Source organism: Eufriesea mexicana, unplaced genomic scaffold (assembly GCF_001483705.2).
Source record: "Eufriesea mexicana isolate 0111107269 unplaced genomic scaffold, ASM148370v2 scaffold925, whole genome shotgun sequence".
Lineage (NCBI taxonomy): Eukaryota > Metazoa > Arthropoda > Insecta > Hymenoptera > Apidae > Eufriesea > Eufriesea mexicana.
In genome coordinates, this window is record NW_016909095.1 from 390,180 (window position 1) to 414,821 (window position 24,642).

The 24,642-nt window shown below is 37.4% G+C and overlaps 3 protein-coding genes across 4 annotated transcripts; 1 reads left to right on the forward strand and 2 right to left on the reverse strand.

The window, feature by feature from the left end:
- Positions 1–65: 65 nt before the first annotated feature.
- On the reverse strand, positions 66–16,845 carry LanA (laminin subunit alpha). Its single transcript, XM_017899703.1, has 20 exons — positions 16,416–16,845; positions 14,099–14,245; positions 12,462–12,869; positions 12,171–12,384; positions 11,860–12,069; positions 11,498–11,770; positions 11,285–11,422; positions 10,921–11,193; positions 10,316–10,615; positions 10,070–10,228; positions 6,907–9,989; positions 2,991–6,668; positions 2,215–2,752; positions 2,029–2,127; positions 1,750–1,950; positions 1,429–1,595; positions 995–1,237; positions 750–909; positions 450–677; positions 66–353 (listed from the first exon to the last, which is right to left on the reverse strand). Exons 1-20 carry the CDS (start codon positions 16,629–16,631, stop codon positions 85–87), a joined length of 11,004 nt encoding a protein of 3,667 aa, XP_017755192.1. The 5' UTR covers positions 16,632–16,845; the 3' UTR covers positions 66–84.
- Positions 16,846–17,513: 668 nt separating this feature from the next.
- On the reverse strand, positions 17,514–18,429 carry LOC108547259 (mannose-P-dolichol utilization defect 1 protein homolog). Its single transcript, XM_017899697.1, has 4 exons — positions 18,284–18,429; positions 17,940–18,162; positions 17,737–17,857; positions 17,514–17,673 (listed from the first exon to the last, which is right to left on the reverse strand). The coding sequence occupies exons 1-4, from the start codon at positions 18,427–18,429 to the stop codon at positions 17,540–17,542; spliced, it is 624 nt and encodes a 207-aa protein (XP_017755186.1). The 3' UTR covers positions 17,514–17,539.
- Positions 18,430–19,557: 1,128 nt separating this feature from the next.
- On the forward strand, positions 19,558–23,433 carry LOC108547249 (uncharacterized). 2 transcript variants are annotated; one of them, XM_017899686.1, is made up of 6 exons: positions 19,558–19,980; positions 20,361–20,457; positions 20,572–20,762; positions 20,866–22,668; positions 22,747–22,915; positions 23,002–23,433. In XM_017899686.1, the coding sequence occupies exons 3-6, from the start codon at positions 20,646–20,648 to the stop codon at positions 23,394–23,396; spliced, it is 2,484 nt and encodes an 827-aa protein (XP_017755175.1). In that variant the 5' UTR covers positions 19,558–19,980; positions 20,361–20,457; positions 20,572–20,645; the 3' UTR covers positions 23,397–23,433. The 2 variants fall into 2 exon arrangements, with proteins under 2 accessions (XP_017755175.1, XP_017755174.1); XM_017899685.1 differs by having other exon boundaries at positions 19,558–19,775.
- The last annotated feature ends 1,209 nt before the right edge of the window (positions 23,434–24,642 follow it).

Sequence of the window (24,642 nt, forward strand, 5' to 3'; positions counted from 1 at the left end):
AAATTGATTGGAAGACTGTTAAAAAAAAGAATTGCAACGCTACATTAATTGACTTTAAGTGCACTTTTAAGTTCTTGAAAATTCTTATATTGTTGGACATACGCCCACAATAACTTGCCCGTTAGCACGTTCAGGACCCAGGTGAATAGGTCTCATATTGATATGAATGTTGCTGATGCACCCAACGTATTGTGCTTGCGAAGTACTTCCCCGTAATTTCGCCCCAAGTGACGGATGACCACCGATAAAGATCGGATGTCTCGACATTACTCCTACCACATTTTTACCGCCGATTCCTGGCATGGCTGCTTTATGGTCTACTGATAACAGTACGGCATTCTTCTGTTTAACAGCTGCATAACAGATATATAAATAGAAATATTATTTATTTTTTTTCATACCTTTCATTAAGAAAAAATAACATACTGAGAACTTTAATAAAATATTACCTCGAATATTATGCCAGTTGCCATCGCATAAGGAATTCGGATTCGTTGGTTCGAAAGAGGTCTCTATCGATCCTTTCGCTGTTTTGACAAGGAACTTTACAGTTCCATTAATTATTTCCAAGACCAAGTAATCCCGTTTTCCATGAACAGATAACAAGTGACCAGATGTTGAACGTGGTTTGATATCCATTTGAATATCAATTGTTTTCCCAACGGTGAATCTGTCCACTAGTGCCACACGATTAAGAATTGTTATTCACAGTTTCAGCAATGTTAATTTGATTATTTAAGAATATATACCTGCTCTGAAGAGATTGCTACCATTACCCGGGTAGAAGAATAATCCCGGTTCGACTCGATTTGAACATGAAATCACGCCTACTTTATTTGCGGGCTCTCCAACTGGTTGCCCATTTACCATGAAATTTCCTAGACATCCATTGAACGTATGATTCATACCCTGTAATTAATAAATAGTTTTCCATTAAAAATTGATATAAGTATACTTTTAAATACATAAGAACTTATATGGATAATTTACTTACAATCATGTTGAGAACTTTATTAGACATGTCTCGAAGTACTCCTCCTACATAAAATGGTGGACTAACGTTCATAGTTTCTGTTGTCCCTTGCGAATATCCGGTAACTGCTTCATCTTCGTCGACAATAAGCTGTCCATAATTTTGTTGTCTTTTAAATATTACGATGTGCCATTCATTGTCATTTATTTTCTTCTCGCTGGTCAATAGGGCAGGTCCACTTCCACAATCAAATTTGTAATGTACCTTAAAGAAAATACAATATTCTAAACAAGTAAACACAAGAAAAGGATATTTGTGTTAACAATTATGCTTCGATGTTAAATGAACATGAAAACAAACAAATATGCATAATCTCGAATATTCTTTTTAAATCTGTTTAGATTATTTAACAGTTGGACAGATACTAAATTTTATATTGCACTTCGATACTTTACCTTTCCATCCTTAATATACACAGCAATCAAATTCTGGTTAGAAAGATCCGAAGTATAGAAAATAATTCCATCGTCAGCCATCGTTTTAACATCGATTTGGAAATCATAGTCATCTTTGTACCTGCCGTTCAAAGACCTATATTCCAATCTACTGTTTATCGCAGTACCTAGAAACGATATCATTCTTTTATTAAAATCGTTTTTCTTTCTTTGTTTTCTTTAAAATAACGTTAAGGTAACGCACCGAATCGCCAAGCGTTTTACTTATTAAAATTGTTTTTCTTTCTTTGTTTTCTTTAGAATAACGTTAAGGTAACGCACCGAATCGCCAAGCGTTTTCCATTGCAGGATCTGTAGCCGGATAATATGGTAACCGACATTGTCCAACATGGTACGGAGTTGTTCTCTGAGTCGAAGCAGTAGTTTCAGTAGTTGTAATATCATCCTCTTGATGGTGACCGCGTCCTTCCAACGGTGGTTCCTCTTCATCCGTTATCTTATCTATATCAACTTCGACTATACCTAACGAAATTAAATCGTAGGTTACAGATTAATTTATTTCGCTATACTTATTCGTACTATCTATGACACTATACTCACTAATCTGGGTAGATACTTCGACAATGTCGTCTGGACTTTCTGTGGGCAATAGAGGAGGTGGTGGAATATTTGGTTCTGGCCCAAATAGAGATGGCGCAGCTGTAAATGGGTATACGTACATTAAAATAACGCTTGCGAGCTTGCAGCTCGTTAATTATTGTCTAAATATTAACGTTAATCCCTTACATGATGAATCTCCCAATTTGCACTTTCCAAGGAGTGCGTGAGGTCTCTCCGTTGTATTCGCGAAATTAATTATAACTCCGTTCAATGTTGCATCTCCGATACACCCGACAAATGGTGTCATGGCGCCGGTTTGTGGGATACCAAAGGCGGCTGGTAAACCACCGATATATAAACTGCCATAAGGTATATGTAATACAGGTGGTTCTAAATCTGAACTATAATTCTTCGTATCGTCGATGTCGAGCTTGAGAAATTCGCGTAAGTGGGTAGCAGTAATCACATGCCACTCGTTGTCATTAAATTTGATGCCCGCAGAATTCGTTCGCAGTTCTTCACCCTGACTATTGAAGACAAGAATACCATCGATCAGCGATAAATAGCTAACCACACCTTTCTCATGATCAGTCACATAGAAGATCAGACCATCGTTTGCTAACGTCTTGAACTTCAGATTCACTTGAAGAACGTCCGGCACGGAGATATTATGCCATCTCACGTAGCCGGGTGCGTTCTCTTCGAAAGATACCAAACTTGCAAACTAAACAAAGAAAACAAAGGGGGAGAGTGCAATTAAATTACTTTGGTGACTACAATTGTAACGGATATCAACACGATTTCTGTCTAGAATGATGGTAAATTTATTGTATCGTACGCCCTTCCAAAGTTTGTTAAATTAATTATATGGACCATATGGATCGTTTGATATCGATTTTATATCGAAATATTTGTAAATCAATAAACAGAGAACGTGTAAGTCATAAAAAATGTTACATTACCCGTACTGGACAACCAGGAACCACACCGAAGGCTTGAATGTTGCGTGTCAAGTCGACTATTGTATCTAGAATGACCACATCGTCGATGCAACCTTCGAAACCATCGTTGGTCACAGGCTCGTAAGGATGTTTAGCATTCGGTGGATATCCTCCGAAATAAATGTTATCCAAGGAAACCAAGGTCTTGCTATTTCCTTCCGCTTTAGTTTTCACCACATCCACACCGTCTACCTTCAGAACGCCTGTTTTCTCGAACCTAAGAGCCTCCATGTTGTGCCAGTTTCCATCGTTGAATTTATTCATGGACATCAAACTGGTCGCTCCATCTCCGAGGTCATACTGATAAAGTACGTGACCATTCCTCATTTCCAAAGACAGGAATTGTTTGCCTTTACCCATCAGATAGATCAGCCCATTTTCTGCGAACGTCTTGAAATTCAATTTAATGCTGAACTTCTTACTATCCGGCGAGATCTGGAAATCTCTCTTGTTCAAAATAGCGTAGCCATGTTTATCGAACCTATAACCAGTACTAGGTTGGAAGTTAATTAATTTATCCCTCTCGAGCGCTATCTTTTGATTATTTTCTCCATCAATGAAATTCCAGAAGGAGACCGGTGTATCTTCGCCTATCACAAGTTCTTCCATCTCACCCTCGAACGAGGACGCAGTTACAGCGTTCTGCATATTGAAGGACGTCGGATAACCACCCACGAATAACTTCGAGTGTTCTTGATCTACGTTAAATATCGAATACGATCCAGGTAAGACATGTCCTTTTTCATAGAATCGATCTTTACCCTCGCCGATGTCCTCACGGACAATTAGTTTTACGTTCTTGCCGGTCCTCTCCACGATTATCTGACGCCACACGTTATCCGATACGAACTTATTATTGATAATTTTCTCAGGTCCCGATCCCAAGTCCATGATGAGTACTGGGTAGCCGCTTTCGATCATCAACGCCATGAAATCGTGGGTCTTTGAGCGCGGTAGTTTAGCATTTTCTTCGTTTCCTAGATAAAGGAGGAAACCATTGGTCGCTTTCGTTCTGAAGTACAGAGATATCTTGGTAGACGTAGCCAGTAGAGGAAGGTTCTCAGGATTCTTTAATTCAAGAGTAGTGTTCCTGTAGAAAGTTAGGCCGACTTTGAAACGGTCTGCCAGTTCTCTGGCGTTCGCGACCTTGATCTTCAACGCTTCGATCTTGCTCTGCAAGTCATTACCATTGGTATCTATCGTCTTCTGATTTACATTCAAACTAGTTAACAATTCGGTAATATTTGGAAAGAATTTGTTCACAACGTCCAGATGCTTCTTCGCTTGAGATATATCACGAATCGATTCTGAGATGTTTTTCGACAGTTGCTTAGTTTCCTTCAAGTCTTCCGGAATTTTATCGACAATACCATTCATGATGTTGACGGAAAGCTTAATGTCCTTCTCTACTTTCATAACGTCGTCCATAGCGTTTTGCGTCACTGCTGAAGAAGGAGATTGAATACTAGCAAGGATCTTGTCGATGTTGTCCAATAGTTCCTTGTTGCGCTTATTTTGATCGAAAATGAAGGCAGCATCAATTTGGGCAATGTCCAAGTCTTCTTCGGGTTTTCCCATTGTTTTTGCCAGAGTATCATTGGCTGATTCCAATAATTGTAAAACTGCATTTTTCGAATTCGTCATCCTCGCTTTGATACCATCCGACATGGTGGTTGCATTTATCGCTGCATCATTGGCGTCGTTTGCAGCTTCACGAGCATCCTCAATTGCTGTTCCAATATTCCTATAAGCTGAAACAGCTTTCACAGCATCGGTGTTCCTCGTGTCAGTCAAAAGGCTATCCAAATCTAAGGATCGATTATAAAGATATTCTGCATGTTCGTTTGCATTATTTACTGGATCAGTCAAGTCTATCAACAGTTGATCATTTTGCAGAATCGTTGTATTTAATATTTCTGTGGAATCGTCTATTGCGTTTTCTCTCAATATTTCTACGTTATAATCCGCTTCGTTGAAATACTGACTGGCATTTCTGTTTAATTCTTCCCCGGCCATTAAATCTTCATTCACTTCTGCAGTAGAATTCTTCACGACGTCAAAGTTTCCGGTCTCAGCTGTAAGTCTATTCTCTTGATTGAATTTATCGACTAGATTAGCTAGGTCCTGAACCTTCCATGTGATTTCGAGGAGGTCGTCCAATTTATCGGTCACATTTCTAACCTTGAGACTGAGGCTATCTGTGGTCGAAGACAAAACGTCAACCGGTATGTTGTAGTCGAGCATTTCCGACACCAGAATGTTAGCCTGATCCGCCTGGTCGGTTGCATGGTCCCGAAAACTAACAAATGATACTCCCTGGATTTTTTTTAGAATGTCTGCAGCCTCTTTCAATGCGCTGTCTACTTTAGCGCCAGTGTCCAATTCAATATTCAAAGCTAGAGATTCTACCTCTGAAATTGTCGAGTTGACTAGCTTTATCTCCTTGATCACATCTTTGTCGAAGAAGTTCATATCCTCCAAAGTATTCTCTGCGGCTAGTTTCCATTTCACGCTCTCCTCGGCGCTGTAATCGATCTCGCGCTTCTGGTTCGCAACTTCCGACCCTAGTCTCTTCACCTCGTTTTGCAGAGGCAGGAAGTTTACTCTGTTAGGATCTAACAGCTTCACTTCGGGATACAGATCATTTACCGTATCATTGACAAATTTCAGTCTCTGATTAGTGAAGTAGCTCTCAGCCATCGTATTAAATTCTTCGAAAACAGGATTCAACATGTCCGCCAATTCGTCTGTAACATCCAACAAGTTTCCAGTGCACGAGTTACAGACGAAGCAACCTTGCCCCGGTATTAATACGTTCCTATATGGACAGTGATCGCATTTCTCTCCGATAACACCTGGCAGGCAACTACACTGTCCAGTGGTGGTGTTACAAGATACCCCGACGGAGTATCCAATGTTACATTCACAGGAGGTGCATCCTTCCGGTCCATAGTCCCAGTATCCTGGGATGCATTGATCGCATCTACGCCCAGTGACACCAGGTTTGCATTTACATTGACCCGTGACCTCGTCGCACTGACTGCTATCAGAAGCAATTCCACAATCGCATGCTTTGCAACCCTCACACGTATCGTAACCATAGTGATCATCTGCGCAACGATCACACTGTTCTCCGATTACGTTCTCGCGACAGAAACATTGGCCCGAGTAGCTGTCGCAGTGCTCCATTCCGCATTCTTTGCATAGGCAGTTACGGCAGTCTTTTCTCTCAATAGCGTCGCCATAGAATCCTGGTGCGCAGAGGTTACAAGCTTCCCCATAGGTGTTATTTAAGCAATGTAGACACTCTCCAGTTCTAGAATCGCAGGAACCGATTTGGTTGGTATCGATATTACCGGAACACTTGCATGGTTTGCAATACTCGCCGTATACTTCCGGGTTCCCATAGTAACCTGCAGCGCAAGCCTTGCAGCGAGCACCATAATAACCAGGAAGACAATCGCAGCTTATCTTAGTTCCTTCTTCGTTCACCTCGCAGCCAGTGGCGAAATTATTGGACGCGACGGGTAAAGGACAGGCACAAATGAGACAATCGGTGGGGGTTCCCCCGGTAGCATTTCCATAGTAGCCTTGCTCGCAAAATTCGCAATGATCTCCCGTTGTACCATCTTTACAGTTCTGCAGTGAGAAAGTTGCTTAATAGTCTTGAGATTTTTGCATGCAAAGTGGAGTACATTTTCTAAGTTGAATCTTAACAAAACTTTGTGAGCGAACAAAGAAATAAATTTAACACGATAACGCAGTCTCGCAATGCTAATGTAAGCTTTTGTTAATTGGCTTATTCAACTTAGAAAAGGGATTTAAGTAGAAGATTTATGCAATTTAGATTCGTTAGTAAAATACCGAATTATCTTACCAAACATATGCCAGTGTCAACGTCGCAGGTATCCGCGTGTCCATTACACTCACACCGAACACAATAGCCCCCGTGAGGTCCGGAGTCTACTCTGTAATAACCTGGAGCACATTCCTCGCAGGAAAGTCCTTGATAACGTGGTGGACATTGACACTGTTCGACACTACTAGCTGGAACGTTATACTGAGGTGAATAGGTCTCCGTTGTTATATCCAATGTTACGTATGATAAAGAAGCAGCTATGCTGGGGTCCCAGTATGTAGCACGGATGAAGATTCCTCGAAGATCCTCGAGAACTACCATCAACTGTTCCCTCGTGGCGCTAAGACGATTTAAAGTCAAAAAGTTTGTTTCAATTAATTCTAAAGACGCTTGGAAGTTCGTGAATGATGGTGGTTGTTCTTCGGCATAGTAGAATAATGTCGTGTCGACACCTTGGAGAATCACATCAGGCGCACTAACAGCACTACCAAACGGTCCAGTGCTATAATAAACTGTGTAATTCAAGAATCCTCCATAGGAGGTCAACTTTTTCCCCAAATAAGTCTCTGGTGCTGAGAGGTACACAACCTTTCCGGACGTATCATTATTAATGAGATCAATTGCAATACTAGACGAATTGAACTCGTGTGGAATCGTTGCCAAGAACGTTATATTGCTACCTTTCTCATTAGACAGAGCCAACTCCCAATTAGTCAGATCGGTCATGTGGGCTCTATACAAGTTTGCTGACACGCATCTGGTGGTCTTTCCAAAGCAGAAACACTTCGTACAACCTTCCTCATTGTTCTCCTGGATATTGAAAGTGCCTTCCTTGCACACGTCACAGGCTAATCCCTGAACGTTTTCCTTACAGAAACATTCTGCTGTATATTGATCACAGATATTCGCAGTGGTCCCTCTGATATCACAGTCGCATTTCTCGCAGTATGGAAATTGAGAGTAACCAGGTCGACACTTGTCGCATTGTCTATCTACTACGTTCTCTTTGCATCTGCAGCTTCCATCCAGAAAATCGCACTGCAGGTCTCCATCGACTACTCCCAGAGGAGAACAGTTGCATTCTTCGCAGCCGATGATCGGATGGAATCCATAAGTTCCCACTTCACACTGATCGCAACGCTCACCCGTGACTCTTGATGGACAAATGCAGGCACCTGTCTTTGGTTCACAAAGAGCTATACTAGGGCAATTGCACGGCTTGCAGTTAGGGAAACCGTAGAATCCCGTTTTGCAAATTTCACATCGTCTTCCAATAATGTTTGGTTTACACGGACATTGTCCGCCGAATTTTTCGCATTCGAAGCTTATGGTTCCATTAATGTCGCAGTTACATGGTAGAGCACGGTTGTTGTAATTGGCTGTCAAGGAGAAAATCGAATCACGGCAGAAGCCTTCTTCGGTAACGTTAATGTGGAAATGATTGTAACCGCACTTTTTGATGAATTCCTTTGTCTGATCAAATTGAATCTTTTTCAGAACCTTTTCGTTGTACTGGTCTGTTGGAATAACTAGGATATAGTCAAGCCAGATACCATTGCCAACACTCTCCTTGAAGGTGATCATGAAGTTCTCGATTAATTGGAATCGAACATTACCGTCAAGTTGTTTAACCAAACTGCGACATCCGCTATTGCTAGGACAATGAGGAACAGACATCTTCGCTTCATAGAATTTACCATTTTGTACTAACACGTCAAGCTCGTACTCTGGATAGTCTGGTTGATAATATTGCACAACAAAAGTATAATCTCCAGGCTGTAAGACTTTTGCGTGAATATCTACCATTGTATTTTTGTCATCCAGATAGATTAATTTAGTAGTATTATCGTAAATACCAAAAGGCCTATTTTCGGATTCAGATACTGTGCTGTTGGTTTCGAACTCAATTTTTTTGGCATCTGCTGCACCCGGGAATTGTCCTTTCACGCATTTTCCATCTTTTCTAACGCATATCGATTTTGGTTTGACATAATCCAATGACCATTGATAATAAGGAATGGCGACAACAGAATCTATAGCTACATTCGAAGTAGGTTCTCCAGTTAAAATTAAGCTGATATAATTCGTGGGAAAGTTCATTGTAGCTACTCTGCCATAAGTGTCAGTCACTACTTGTCTGCAAATACTGGTGTACTTGCAAGGATACAGAGTAGCCTTTCCTTTACCAACAGTGTTTGCCTCTATGAGAAGGGTTGACGTAGAATTCTCATCCTTAGGTGTCACATAAGTTACCAGTAGGACATGTGGCTCTGGTTTCGAGACTCTTAGATCGAAATGTATTTCTTCCTGTCTTTCATTAATCAACGGAATTTTATCTATATTAATTTCACGCAGTATATCTGTATCGGTAAAATATTCAGTTAGAGGAATTCTAACATTGTTTTCGTTCAAGAACCCACCAGCTCCATGAACAGAATCAAACATCGTCAAATTAGGATAACCATAGTGTCTACAGAGTCCTTTATAACCAACTTCGCAAGGAATATTAACATCTTGAGTTAAGATGGTTGCCTCGTAATATTCGGATGGAAGAAGCACAAAGTAATCGAGGAAAAGACTCTTCTTGGTAGCAATACTAACGGACCAATGTCCTGGATTCATAACCATGGCCGAAGGAAGGTTGCCTTGAGGTCCTGCGACAGTTACAAACGACGGTTTTACGGTTGGCTTGAAATTGACTTTAAACTGCTGCTCCACTTCTGATGGATTTTCGGGGGTAATAGTAATCGTTCCAAGGATCGGTTCATTATTTGGATTCACATATTTAAGGACCATTCTATAGAGAGACGATTTCTGAATATAAACATTCAAGATGATCTCGTCCCGAAGAGCAGAAAACACTGCGTATCCTTTCCAGCTGTATCCTGGGAAGTGTTCTTCAGTGAAACCATAACGAACCGGACTATTGCTAGGCGTTTTTCCATTTTCCGCTTCATACTGGAACTGATGAAGTGTCGGAAAATAGTGGGCTTTTAGGGGTTCCTTGCATGTCAGACCTGTAACTCGTGGTTGACACTGACATTGACCCGTTAACTTATCACACACAGAATTGACGGAACCGCCAATATCACAAGCACAATCTAAGAAAAAAAAATATACATGATTTATATACATTGAGAAATAATTGTTGCCACTGATACATGATACATGAATTATGTACCTGTACAACCATAGAAATTGCTCTCTTGAAGATTGTATGTACCATCCACGCATTGATTACAACTTCTGTCTGTTACCCCGGGTTTGCAGATACATTGACCAGTCTTCGTGTCGCATTCACCAATATTTCCAATGACACCAGGTATGTTACATTGACATTCTTAAAATGAAATAAAGTAAAAGTTTATAATTACGTATTGTGTTACATTTTTTTAACGTATTTTGAAAGCTTAGCTGTTCCATTTACCTTCGCAACCTTGAGGATTATAAGGCTGCAAATTCCAATAGAGTGGTTTACATTGATTACAGATTCTACCCTCAACGCGGTCTTTACACTGACAAAGTTCCCCGGCAGGTAAAGTGCCACACCCCTGGAAAGTTTCCACAACACCTGCTGGGTCACAGTTACAACCCTCACAAGTGGGGAAGTTGTAGAAGCCTTCTTTACACTGATTGCATCTTGCACCATTGAAATTCTCACGACACTGACATTTACCCTCCGCGTCACAAGATGCGCCGATTGAACCGTGACTGTCGCAGTTGCAAGCTAAATGATTAGAACAGGATTATCAGTGTTAGGTATTTATAGAGCTAGGAGTACAATAAATTTCAATTTATTTGTGCGTCGATAATATTTGCATGTAATTCAAAATTGAATTACATGAAGATAGAAGCTTGAAAAGTGACCTTGAACGGTTAACACTTTTCCTTTATCTTAATATATGTTTTATGATGAAAGCTGGGAATTAGCCAACATCAAATTGCCAGGTTTCTCTTGTTACAAAAGAGTAGGGGAATACTGCAAGCATGAGCTTTAAATGAGTAACAGTTATAAATAGAAATCGTTTGTACCTATACATTCTGGATACATGTAATACCCGGGGCTGCACTGCTCGCACGTTCTTCCAGCAAAATTAGCCAAGCAAGAACATTTTCCGGTAGCATCGCAGCTAATAGTGGATGATCCTATCGTACTACAGTTACAAGGTCTGCAATTTGGATATCCGTAATATCCACTGATGCACTGGTCGCATCTTGGGCCACCATACCCTTCTTTGCATAAGCAAGATCCGTCTGACTTATCACAAACACCAGGCTTGGTTCCACGTGTATCACAATTACAGACTGAAAAAATAATATTAAATTTTGATCCACGTATAATTTAATTTGGAATAATGGTATTAATAGTTGATATAATAATATGTTGAACACTCACATGTACATTGAGGGTAGTTGTAGTAGCCATCTTCACAGATATCGCACGTTCTTCCACCGTAATTATTCTTGCAGGTGCAATTGCCAGAAAGTACATCACAAACCTCGTTGAGGGAGCCCAAATAATTACATTTACAGGCTGCCAATTGTATTATTATTTATAATACAAGTTACGACAGTAGCAAAGTTTATAACGATTAATTATGTTACTTACGTAAACATTCGGGAAAGTTATAATATCCTTCTGCACAAAGGTCACAATAATGACCGGCATAGTTCGACTTGCAGGGACAAGATCCATCGATGGCCTTGCAGTGATCTCCATCGGTTCCATTCCTATGACACTGACAAGGCACGCAGTTTGGATACCCATAGTATCCAAAACTGCAACTGTCGCAATTTTCTGAAGTGTACTCCTTTCGGCACTCGCATTTGCCAGTGGCGTCCGCGCAGTTTCCGGTCGAGTAAAACACGTCGCATTGACATGCTATTAAAAGACAAAAATTGATAGCATGAAAGATACCCTCTAATATCTTACATTAATAACATTATTGCTTTAATGAGGTAATAGCTTACGTTGACAAACATCAGTCGCGTTCAAGGGTTTATCTCGCGGTCTGTAGAACTTCGGTTTACAGCGATTGCAGTTGATCCCTTCAGTGTTGTCTCGACAGTTCTGACACACACCGCCTCCCTCGTAGTTGTTGTGTATATCCAGGGACAAGTGTTTCTCGTCCACTTCCGGATCGTATTCGCACTCGTCCGAGTGACCGAAACAGTTGCAAGCTGTACAGGAATTTTAGGCTTCATGTAACAAAGCGTAACTCTGAATGCATAGGGAGCAGCAGACAAAACAGTTAGGTAAAAAGTATCAGAATTATTCTCACGTTCGCATGTAAACTTTTTAGACGCAGTGGACTGCCGCCACTTCTTTTGCTCAAATCCTTTGCAACAGGTAGCGCATTGTGGTCCACAAGTGTTATGCTGACATCTGCAAACCAGCTTCTTTGGCATCTTTGGATCCATTATGTCACAAGTATCTGCATGGCCATTGCACATGCACCGACCACCAATACTGATATCTTTGATGGAATAGAAGTACTAGAATACAATTAAATCATTCTTGTTTATTTATCATTCGATTATTACGATGTAACTTGAACTTCAAAGACACTTACTCTCCTGGTCACTGTGGGATCCTCTCGTACTAACGACATCAAATGACCCAATAAATTTTTCGTCCTCAAAAAACGAAACCGGACGTTCGTCGCTCTGGTCCATTCTTGCAAGAGAGTGGAATTGAAGTAATGTTTGGCGGACGGACGGTTATTCAGAATCGAAATCGGTATTTCACCGCCCTCCAGTGGCACGATTTGAGAGTATTCCGTGGTACAAATGACACTGTCGTCTCTAGTGATGGGATTATAACTGTCCACACCGAAGTAAGTCAAACAGTCGTTGGCAGTGTCGGAGAAGTATTGCCAAGGAGACCAGGTTTTCCCATGGTCTTTCGACTTTTCGAGTACCCAGAGTCCGGGTCTGGGAGATTTAGCCATTTTTATGTACACGTATGCTACGTGAAACTCCTACGGAAGAAATTGTTTCAGTTTCTTCGTTCATTTCATTTATCTTTCTTGTCATAATCTAATTCGATTAGATTTCGATTAGGCCAAGATGGGTCTCTATCTTGCGAAAGAATAATTGACAGCTGCATCGCGAGAATAAATTAGAGCTTGCGTTATTCTATGGAAAATGTGATTCAAGTTCGATGCACGAGACCTGCTTCCTCTCTGAGAGGCATAACACGAGAGTATGCAAGAAAAAGTAAGGACTGAGAAACACATGTGTCGACCACGGGTTTTTGGAACATCAACTTCGTGCCTTCCTTCGAAATTCCCAGACACGTGGTCGAGAGTGCACGAGAGAAACGTTAGCACGATGTAAATGAGTCCTTCTGAGAAGCTATTTAGCAGAAAGACAATAACCTCGAGGCTGCAACGAAAATATGCATCTACAAACTCATTTACAATTGCTGCTTTAAATATAACACTTTTACCCTACGTTGCTTCCTTAATCGTTTTTTAAATCTATTTTTTCCTTCATCTTATTCTCTTTTTTTTTATTTCGTTCAGACACACTGATTAAATTAAACATGGATTTCGGTGGATTTAAAATTCGAATATTCGAATCTCGGATCGATCGAAGGAATAAAAATAATATCTATTCTCTGTACCATTAACCCGCTCCCTAAAACCCGTGTTTTCTATTGTCCTCCGGAAATGATGCGGAGATAATTCTTTCCCGCTTTGCAGGAAAACGCCTACTACGTGATAAAGCAATTTGTTACAGATAAAATAGTTATTCCACAGGCTCATTGTTTCCTGCTGCTGTCACTTCTCTCCCTTCCTTTCTATTTGCTCATTTTTATTTCTTAACACTAGAACTACCGATCTTTAGTGGGCACCTAATTATAACTATGCACAGATTATAGTAATTTCAAGCGATACGATGAATACGAGTGAATATATCGATTACAGTTCTTTCTTAATACGAGTTGATACCAATTTTATTCTTAAAGCAGGTGTACGTGTTCGGTGATTGCAAAAATCAAAAATTCTGGGACCAGTCATTTTGACTGGGTTGGTAGTTCTAGCGTTAAGCATTGGGCACTCGATCGAGGAGACATGGAAAAATAAAATGGCCGATAAAGTATATCCTTGGAATCCATTGTTGCTAATTCCTGAGACGGGAATGGGGCTTGTAAAATTGACGTGTAAAGCGTTATGCCGCAATTTGCAAATCTTTTTAAGCTTACTTGTCCGAGATTAATCGTCAGGTTCACTTCGTTGTACTTCATGCCTCTGGAGAGAGGTGGCGATTGCCACCAGGTTTCCATTCCATCGACCGCATATTCCGGTGGATGCCTCTTTTCCGGGTTGTCCGCATCGCAGTAATCGCATACCTGGGTATCGACGGCATGTTATCTCTCAAATTCTCAACATTCGGCTACAAAATGGTCGAACCGTAGGAAAAATGGTGGATCAAGCTCCTTGAAACTACAACGCGCAACACACATCTCGCCTTGGATCTTTAAATGTCGAATATTTATATCTAACAATGAGAAGTTCAACGACCTAGCTTCTTCAAGATCTGGTGTATAATAAACACAAGTCGTAAATGCGTTATAAAATATCAATATGACGAATATGATGTTAACGATTAATTAAATTCTTCGCGCTCTGTGTTCGACTTTCGGAAAAATGCGAATAAAATCGAGAGATTCCCATAGATGGATGAAACTATTTTTTTTCAAGAATCTTTGTAGGACACTCGAGTTAGTTCGACCGTTCGGAATTTGGAAAGACAAGATGGTCCAGTGTTATCGTGAGGTCACTGTTATCAAAGGCTCCTTATCGGCCCTCTCACTTTTAGTCTACATGGCATTTTCTCTCGCCCGCATAAATAGATACACGTAATGCCATAAAACAGACTGGCCATTGACCATTCGAGGGATCCTGGATTTATGAATCGTCCAATAATATCAATTACTCGACGACCAACGCGTGGAACAACGAAATATCGAGGAAGATGAACATAAAACGACAAGAGGACTGCGGTTTATAAAATAACAACAGATCGGTTTAACGTTACGCGACTTCGAAATCGGTCATCTAATTTATTATTTCCGGTTTGATTAAGAGAACCCGGTTCTGCGATACGTTACCAAGAAACAAAACGATTAACACGATGAAGATAAAATAATCGAAACGAATTCAGCGTCCACTACAGACCTACATAAACTTTTCGACAGATCATCAGACATGTCTGTAACTTCGTGAAAAGTTAATACATTTTTCATTTTTAATAAGAAAGTAAGAGAGCAGCTGTGCTTTATAGGCGATCTGCAGGAATTCTTTGTTCGAACACAACAACAGACTGTCCTCACGACAATATTCAGGGATAATTTTCGATGAAGAGGGCTGCGATTATCCTCTCGGATTACAGCTAGAATCTGCATTCAGCGTTATAGGGCTCCAAGAAATCTTATTCCTCCGTTGGAAGAAACTAAGAGCCGATAAAATGACATTTACTTGATAGCATAATCAATTACTCTGAATTTGTTACGATACTTCGTAGAATCTAACGACGATTAACGATATCAGAGGTGTAAATTATACTAAATGTTTACGAATTCGTATATATTAATTAATGTGGTAATTGCGAAACAAATTCTGGTAGATTTATTCGGACGATCGCACACGACAGAAATAATTATTTAAAGCGATCTCGAGAGAAAAATAGCTGAATTATGACACATAGCTTGTCTTGATTATTATTTGCATTAATAAGTCGATTAATGAAACGTATGATTTCATTCACGCGTCTTCGTATAAGCAAATAGTACAATCTTTCCTTATCGCAATTCCAAGAGTGATATATTAGTACTCTTACACTAATTTCTATAGTGCACGGTATATCACACGAAGAGGAAAATGCTTCAGCCAAGATGTTAAAAATATAAATTGTATCATTAAAATAACGATCTGCGAAAGCAGATTAGGATTCTTTTTATTGCTCGTAATTTTTATATACTTTCTACACCGCTATCAAGAAAAAAGAAGGAAAGGAAGTAGTTGAGTAAGCAGTCGGTTGTCTAAAAATTGATAAACTCTTGGACTGAAAGGACCAAATATAGATAAAATTGATTCGAGACCGCAACACAGTTTATTTCAGCTAACCGACTCGGAGCAAGCGACGTGCTTTCTAAGATAAATATTGAATACATAACTGTCTTGATAACACTCGAACAAATGAACACGAAATTTATGAGATATTACCAATAACTATCCTAGATTTACGAATATTATTACTATGCAATTTCCAAAGATAAATCAAACTTGATAATTAAGATAGAAATTCGTTTAAAGAGCCTGCTATGGATTGCTCGTTTTATCTACCTCTCACTAGCCTAGAGCGACTTCTTATTCGCGAAAATCACTTTGTAATATCGTCTTTATTAGTTACAAGGCACAGAAGAAACAAAAATATAGGAACAAGAGACGTGAACGATCGAAAATGATCGTTCTCCTACTGAAGACATAAAGAAAGAAAGAATACAGAGGTATACCGACCTGACCCTGTATCAGATTTATGTCCTCGTGCTGATCAGCGTTCGCGCCGACAAGCTTGCAATAGAGTTCTGGGCCGGGGGTGTCGACGCCACACGTGGCTGACGCGATGATCTCCTTGCCCTCAGCTAAATTGAAATACGGTGGCGTCAGGATTTCATTTCTCGTTTGGTGGACCAGCAAGCTGGCCAATGAAGCGACCAGCAACCACCTCGCCATCCTGACAGTGGACAGATTGAGCCCGCCACCGTCGGCACCACTGATGGGATTCGTCCTTTAATGCAGCGTGCTCTCTCGAAACTATCGTCGCCCTGTCTATTTCCCCTTTCCTCTTTCTTCCTTTCTTTTCTTCTCTTTTCCTGTCCCTCTCTCGCTCTCGTTCTCTCTTCGGGAGAATGCGGCGAGAGAGACGCCGAAATGCTGATGATGCCTGAGCGGCTTCTCGGTTTAGACTGACAGGCCGGAGGTCATCAAGGACCGGCAGTCTGTGGTAGAGGGCCGGTGGGGGTGGTGATTCTAGAAGGATGGTCCACACACTTCGAAACCATATGCCATTCCGTATCCCTACACACGTGCATGCTGTTTCTGCCCAACATAGCAGGCTATTGTCTACTCTCTCTCGATCCTCGAGCCTACTCGATCACCACTTTGCGTCTATTCGCAAGTAAACGAAAGGAATAGCGTTCGTTTCAGATGTTCAACTGCAGAAATTTTGGGATACATAATGGATTCTCGGAATTAGATTCATGCTCAGGTTCGCAGTTTTAGGGATAGGTCTGAATGATTAACGAATTCTCTTTCAGGAATTATTTGTTGCGTCTTTCTCGGAGATATCTGGTGAGAGAAAAAAAAGGTATATGATTGAGTGGGATGTCGTAAATAGAATTTTCGAATGTTCGACTTTTTATTTGCTACGAATATTCGTCTCTGTACAATATCTCGTTATTTTGAAATAACGATGTTTAAATTACTGCTTCATCGTTTAATCGATGCAACTATTAAATAGTATAGATTTTATCACACAGTCGCATTGCTTTTCGTTGATAAATAATGAGCAAGAAAGACCTAATGGCACATACGTTTGACTAAGTCATTGACGAGATCTCTTTGACCTGCTTCGAGGCTTCTTAATCTTGTTTTACTTTGTTATATCTATAGTAAATAGCGGAAAACATAATACTCGAGCTTAAAATCACAGAGATAATAAAATTTCCTAGTAGTAAACTGTCCGCTGAATCCATCCATATAGTAAATACTCTCGCTGTAAATGAAAATCGATGTTTTTATTGGACTCTCATAGAATGATAGGTATTTTTTGACTTACTTAAGTTAGTAAATGCAGAGATAAACCAAGTAGTCGGTGATACGGTATCCGCATTTTTCGCTCGTAGAATTGCCAGTAATTGAATAACCTTACTTGAGACAGATATAGGTGTGCATAATGGCTATTAATTACAAAATAATTTAAAGAATTACTATAAGTTACGAATTAATTGTTGTTAATTTATTGTTAATTGATTAACTAACCGCCAAAATCGTAAGAACGACTTTTGGAATAAGTTGCATTGCAAAAGAAATACTTATACTAATGTACAACATTGAGACTAGAACTGAAAATGTATTTATTTTATTTAAATACTTTAAAACTAGAAAGATCAAAATATATTCCTGTAATAGGATAACAGGATACTCCAAATAAGATAGTATTGAATAACCATTTGTAAAATTATAACTAGCCATCACTGTATAGCTGGAAGAAATATAAATTGAATTAAGTTCACTTATATAAAATTGAAATTTATTTAATCATATTTTTTTTAGTTAAATTAAAATACAAAAATTAATGTATTATAAATACTGGATGAACTTACCTGGTTAATTCTAATAAAAGACCTACAATTGAAATTTGATCTGCTGATTTAGAAGTTAGTAAATTTAAAATTTGTGGAATCTTTAGTATGAAACACATGCCTATTGTTATAAGGCTTAAAAAATCTGAGAATTGTTGCAGTAACATATTTTCAATTATTTACCTAATTTTTTGCAAGTATACCTGCAAGCACATTATATGATAATTTCAGTTGTATTTTCAGATGTTTCTTTATTATATAATTCAGTTTTATATCAAATAAAAAATAATTACTACTTTTTAATTAGATATTTATTTATAATATAATAGCAAAAAAAAAAAAATAGAAAAAAGAAGTTAAATGTAGAATAGAAAAAATATGCAATGTCATATTAAACTCATATTTAACATATAATTTTACAACTTTTATTTTAAAAAATTTGGCATTTTTACAAACTATTTTAAACAAGCTGTTTCGCATTATTTGATCACTTTAAAAAAATAATTATATGAAGATAAATCATTTTTTAATGTAAATTTAATTAGTACTAATTTGTTAACCTGTTTTTGATATTTAATCTTCATTGACACTTTATTTGTGTAAGAAATATCACAACCACACTGTTGACGTATATTTGTCTGTATAGATGCGTATATCTTACAACTACAATGGCAACCATTCACGCACACCTGTGACATTCTTAGCAATGCTTCACATTTGCATAATCATAATTGCAGAAAATATACACACATAAATTATTAGTTACAATTCATGATTGTCAGTTGAAGAAATGTTTACCCACTCGGTAGTGCCATCGACACCTTGCCTATCGGTATTTAGTGAATTTTCATCTAGGAACTTTTTAAAATATTCCATGTACAACAACATTAAAAAGATAAACGGAAGAATAGTAATATAATAAATTTAAAAATCAGAGGAAAATCGTAAATAATAACAATAACAAATGCAATCAACACATAACGTGTAAGAAATAAAATATAAATATTTAATATGATTCTATTAATGTATTCTATTATTTTCAACATTATTAGTTTCAAAGAACATTACTTTTAGATTCATAGTAATTGTAAAAAAGCTTGGAGCATTTTATATATTCATTTATTAATGTGTAGAAATAGATATCATTTTATACTAAAAAAATTATAATATTTTATTTGCGAATGTTGGTCATTTGAAAATGAATGACTAACTACGTACATAAAACTATTTCGAATTGAGCAACCACATTGGTGGCTGCAGTTCCTCCTTTTGTGAAATGCATCGTCGATCCCGGAAAGTACTCGAATAGAACTCTTCCTCGGCATGACAGACGGAATGTGGGAACGGAACTGACATGGAGTAAACTGTAACGTGAAGGACTCGCGTTTGTCTTTTAAATATTGATTTGTCTGTCGAACGGACGTTATGTGACAACGATGAACGTTTTTCTAATATTTTGCGTCGTTGACGAATATTACGTGAATGCGATCGAGTTGCAAGTAACCTAGCATAAGTACGTAAAATCCACTTTTAACTTTCGAAACGTCAAACGTAGTCCACTACTATCTACGACGCAAACATCAACCTTGCCGGGATATTAAAGTGCTCATTGTACGGCATGTACCTTGATCAAGATATTTCGAATATTTCGCACAGTAGACACCCAAAAGATGAATCATACCAAGGAATATCCTAATTCTTGTTCATACTATACCAACGTGGGTCTAAATTTCTTTATAGAGTGATATCAAGACATATTGTTTTTTTATGTCATATATCTTTTGACAGTACTAATATTTTCCGTAAAAATGTCTTTCTCTGGCGATTCTTTTTACTTCACCTATATTAATTCGGTTCCACTTTCCAAAAGAAATTATACATCATTTATAATCAGAGGTTAAATATTAAAAACTTGTAAAATGCAAAATATATTCCTTTTAAAAGACAAATTTTTCAAACTTTTACGTAAATATTGTAACTATGTTATATATATGATATATACACATACATATATATATATATATTATATATGTCAGATACTATTGTGCAAATATAAATTTTGATTACACTATAATTTTTTTTAAAAATATTCTTTCAGTTTCTTATTCATAATGGACCATATGAAAAGTACAAGTACTTATGTAAACATGAAGATCATGAGACATTTGCGTATTGCCTGTAATTGCTATTTTCAGGTAAGGATTCATATTTCATTAAAAAATTAACTTTCATTTAATTTAATAAAGTTCCATGATATATGAAATTAACTAGTAATATTAAAAACATCACATTCTACTATAATATTGTAGGGGACAATGTGGAACTTCCAAAAATTTTTGCTACTATAAATCTTTTAGCAACCAAATAAATTAAAAGTATTGAGATGGACTCTCCACCGTCATGTTCACTAAGCGCTACTGGACCTCTCAGTGATCTTGGTAGCAGTGGAATTGGAGGGTCCATTTCTAGCGATTCAGTTAGAGCACATCTTGCAATCGAGGTATTATTTATTATAATATAATATTGATATTCACATAAAACTAATATATATATATTAAAAGCTTAAAGTATTGTTCTAAGTAAATAAATTATATTTATTTTAGATGCAAGAAAGCGATATAGAAAGTAAATCTTTATCGCAAGATTCTTTTGATTATTCAGATGGTATGTGTGGTGAAAATTTTAATACATTGAAAAAAGGACCAGGATGGACTGATGCTGATGGAAAATTAGAAGTTGAAGTGGTTGATGTAGCAATTAAACCTCCACCAGAATTTCAAGATAGCCCTTCTCCTCCTAATTCTGAATCTTCATCTGCACCGATTCTTAGCTATGCACGATTAATGAGACAAAAAGTTCCACAATTAATAGATGATTATGCTGAAAATTTAGTACAGTCAATGATTGAAGAAGCACTTCTAATATCTTGTAGAATATCATGGCCAGAAGGAAGAATAGCACCTGCGACAAATCATGTACCAGTGGTAACTCGTAGTGTATACAATCCAAAACGTTTTTGGGCCACAGACTTGTTAACTCCTTCATCATGCCAAGGTGCTACCACTTTGATTACTCCATATAACACTTTAAATCGTCCAAATTCACGATGTTCTTTAGCTTCTTCTCGTTTATCCAGTTCTCATAATTCAATAAATACCTCAGGTCTGAGTCATAAAGCAGATGATAGCAGTTTTATCACCTCTGCTATGTCACATGATGTTTTAACGACCAGTGAGATTAGTGATATGTACAATGTGCCCTTTGATTCTGACATTTATACTGTACCAATAGATGTAGTTAGACCTTTGCATGATCTTAGAATACCGCAAAGGCCTAAACGTCATAGACATCATCGTAAAAGAAGAAGAAATGTATCTGCTAGTTCACAGAGTGAATTAGAAGCCCATATTCAACAGGCAAGGCATTACTGTGGAAAACCTCGTGCTATTACTCATGTTATTAAATCACAGAGACTATTATCAGATGTATGCTGTAATGAAACTGGAAATGGAAAGCGACATAGCGTTCCAGGTACATCTGGTCGACATACATCTCGAACATCTAATGGTCACGTGCATAATATCGGTGAACCAATTCATATGACTTTACACGAAGTGCGTCAATATTTGCAAACACTATACTCAAGCTCCAGTGATTCTAGTGAAAATAAAATTAAACGCGATAATAAAGCTCCAATAAGTCATACACCTGTACACCTTGCAATGCCAAAAGGTATTAGTGTAAATAATAACAATAGATATAGTAACCCGCATACAGATTCAGCGATGGATACTCCGATTTCAAACAAAAATAGCAATGGACTGATTCACAATAACAATAATAATAATAATAACAATAACAATAATAATAATGGTAATGTTAAGAAGCATAAAAAAAATTCGTTCGTTAGTATTAAACATAAAAAGGTAAAAGAAGAACCACATAAGGAGAAAGTTGATTCTGAAAGGGAGAAGATTAAAAAGAGTCAGCGGAACTTCTCATTAAATCTGAAACAAACACTTTGCAATATCTTTAGATTCAAGCGTTTGGGTTCTCCGGACCATTTCGTAGAAAAAAGAAATAGCATTGTACAGGGTGAAATTGTAGAAGAAGAAGAAAGTGTTGATTCTGACCAACATGCTAATAATAATAATACTACCTCAGAGGTAGATTCCTCTGTACAAAAGCTACCTTTTTTTAAACGTGCATTACCGCCATTGCCGAAAAGCAATGGACATGTAGGAGGCGTAGAACAAGCAGAAGATGCGCTTACAACAATGGTATCTAAATGTGAAAGTCCAACTTCTATACCACCACAAATACCTCCACCTGTACCAAAGGTCGAGGATGAACCAGCGGAAGATACCAGTATGGATTTTGCTGCTAGTATTGAGAAAGTAAAAGATGTATGTAATTTATATTTCCTATTTGATTTTTATAAATATTAAGATTCATTTATAATTGGTGAATTTTATTTCAAATAGTATGGATGGTATTGGGGCCCAATATCTGGTGAAGCTGCAGAGAAAATACTGTCCAATGAACCAGATGGGTCATTCATTGTACGAGACAGTAGTGATGATCATTATATTTTTTCTTTATCATTTAGACTTAACAGTTGTGTGCGACATGTAAGAATAGAGCATGATCAGGGTAAGTTTTATATTTCTATGTATGTAATTCTTCTGTGCACCATTATTTTTCTAAATGATTTTAATATTTCTATGTCATACATTTAGGTAATTTCAGCTTTGGAAGTTGCACAAAATTTAAATCTCATACAATTGTCGACTTTATCGAGAATGCAGTAGAACATTCGCGTAGTGGACGATACTTATTTTTTCTTCATCGGCGGCCAGTGTTAGGTCCAATGCGTGTGCAACTTCTTCATCCAGTGTCGAGATTTAAACAGGTTCAAAGCTTACAGCATACATGCAGATTTGTTATTTTGAAGATGGTACGCAGGGATCTTATTCCCACTCTACCTCTGCCTCGGCGGCTCATTGATTACCTGAGCACGCCTCATTACTACAGTGAGCAATTAGCTGAACAAGATGACAGAGTTGAATCTCCTGTTAGTTCTTCAACTGGTGAATTAGAGAAGATTTGTTTCACACCACAAGGCCTATCGTGAGGTACAAATACATAATCTTTTGTCCTTCATTTTTATGAAATACTTGCCAAATGTTTAGTATGTATGGTTTAATATTTAAGGTTTTACACAATTCCATTTCATATAATTTTGTTCAACAACATTATGATTAAATATGGGAATAGCTGATTTTTAAGTACATTACACATTGCTTTAAATTTTACATATAAAATTTGAACATCTATTTGAAAAGAAGGGTAATCCGTTCCATGCAGTTCGTATATAGAATTATGAACAATATAGTTAATTGCATAAAAGTACTGAACAAATTATATAACAAAAAATAAAATTAGTTTGAAGATAATTTTCAATCAGAATTCATATTCATGTAATTAAAACTGCACAGATAAATTGATATTGGAATTTTATATTTGATTTTTTGATTTTCTCATGAAATGATTTCAAAGAGCACTTATGTAATGATTTCAACAAATTCTATTTATCAATTTTGACTTAAGTTCCTGTTTCTTATTTTAACAAGTCCATATGATGCGATGAATGTATAATATTCATATATAATGATGCAAAGCAGTGTTCGAGTAACTCCTTCTTGCGTGCCATATAACTAATACTACTCTTTTCATTTAGAAATTGAAATCATAATACTTTCATTCATTGGATTTTAGTTAATAAATTATGTTTTTGCCAGAGATTATTCAATTTTGCATTTCACTATTCTCTTTTACAAAATTTTGAAATATGTTTTAATGTAAATGGGAAGAATATGAATATAGCTAATCTGCAACCTACATTTGATGTTCCACTTTATTGGATGATCAATATAGAGTCAATAAATAATTTCAAATATGATGCACGTGCAAGCAATTATGAAAAGATGCTGTAGGCTAATATTATATTAAGATATAATCTGGCATATATAAAAATCAGTTATGTCTGTCAACTGTAGAAAATTCTAATATTAATCAGTTCATCATGTTGTTATATCATGTTTTAAGTTTAGAAGTAGCTGCCACAGACTGATTAACTTAGACAAAATATTCAACGAATTAATGGAATCATAATGTAGTATAAATATTTTCATTCAAGCATCAATCGTATTTTTCTGCAAATTATTGTCATAATCATTTTCAAGAATAATCTTTGGATGGAACACAGTTTCATTATTTTAGATTGCTTTAAAATGTAAATATTTTTGTGCATATTACTTGATTTTATAGAATAATTAAATTGCCAGGAATTTATCAATATCTGGCATATTATATATATA

Excerpts from the sequence above, each read along its gene's own strand:
- LanA (XM_017899703.1), bottom strand. The coding sequence starts at position 16,631 with ATGGCGAGGTGGTTGCTGGTCGCTTCATTGGCCAGCTTGCTGGTCCAC. Across the intron at positions 14,246-16,415 it reads TAAATCTGATACAGGGTCAG|GTATGCGATTACTGCGATGC; the intron begins GTCGGTATACCT and ends GTCGATACCCAG. Across the intron at positions 910-994 it reads ATAAAGTTCTCAACATGATT|GGTATGAATCATACGTTCAA; the intron begins GTAAGTAAATTA and ends TATTAATTACAG.
- LOC108547259 (XM_017899697.1), bottom strand. The coding sequence starts at position 18,429 with ATGTTACTGCAACAATTCTCAGATTTTTTAAGCCTTATAACAATAGGC. Across the intron at positions 18,163-18,283 it reads CTTTTATTAGAATTAACCAG|CTATACAGTGATGGCTAGTT; the intron begins GTAAGTTCATCC and ends TATTTCTTCCAG. Across the intron at positions 17,674-17,736 it reads CTCTGCATTTACTAACTTAA|CGAGAGTATTTACTATATGG; the intron begins GTAAGTCAAAAA and ends TTTCATTTACAG.
- LOC108547249 (XM_017899686.1), top strand. The coding sequence starts at position 20,646 with ATGGACTCTCCACCGTCATGTTCACTAAGCGCTACTGGACCTCTCAGT. Across the intron at positions 22,669-22,746 it reads GTATTGAGAAAGTAAAAGAT|TATGGATGGTATTGGGGCCC; the intron begins GTATGTAATTTA and ends TATTTCAAATAG. Across the intron at positions 22,916-23,001 it reads AAGAATAGAGCATGATCAGG|GTAATTTCAGCTTTGGAAGT; the intron begins GTAAGTTTTATA and ends TCATACATTTAG.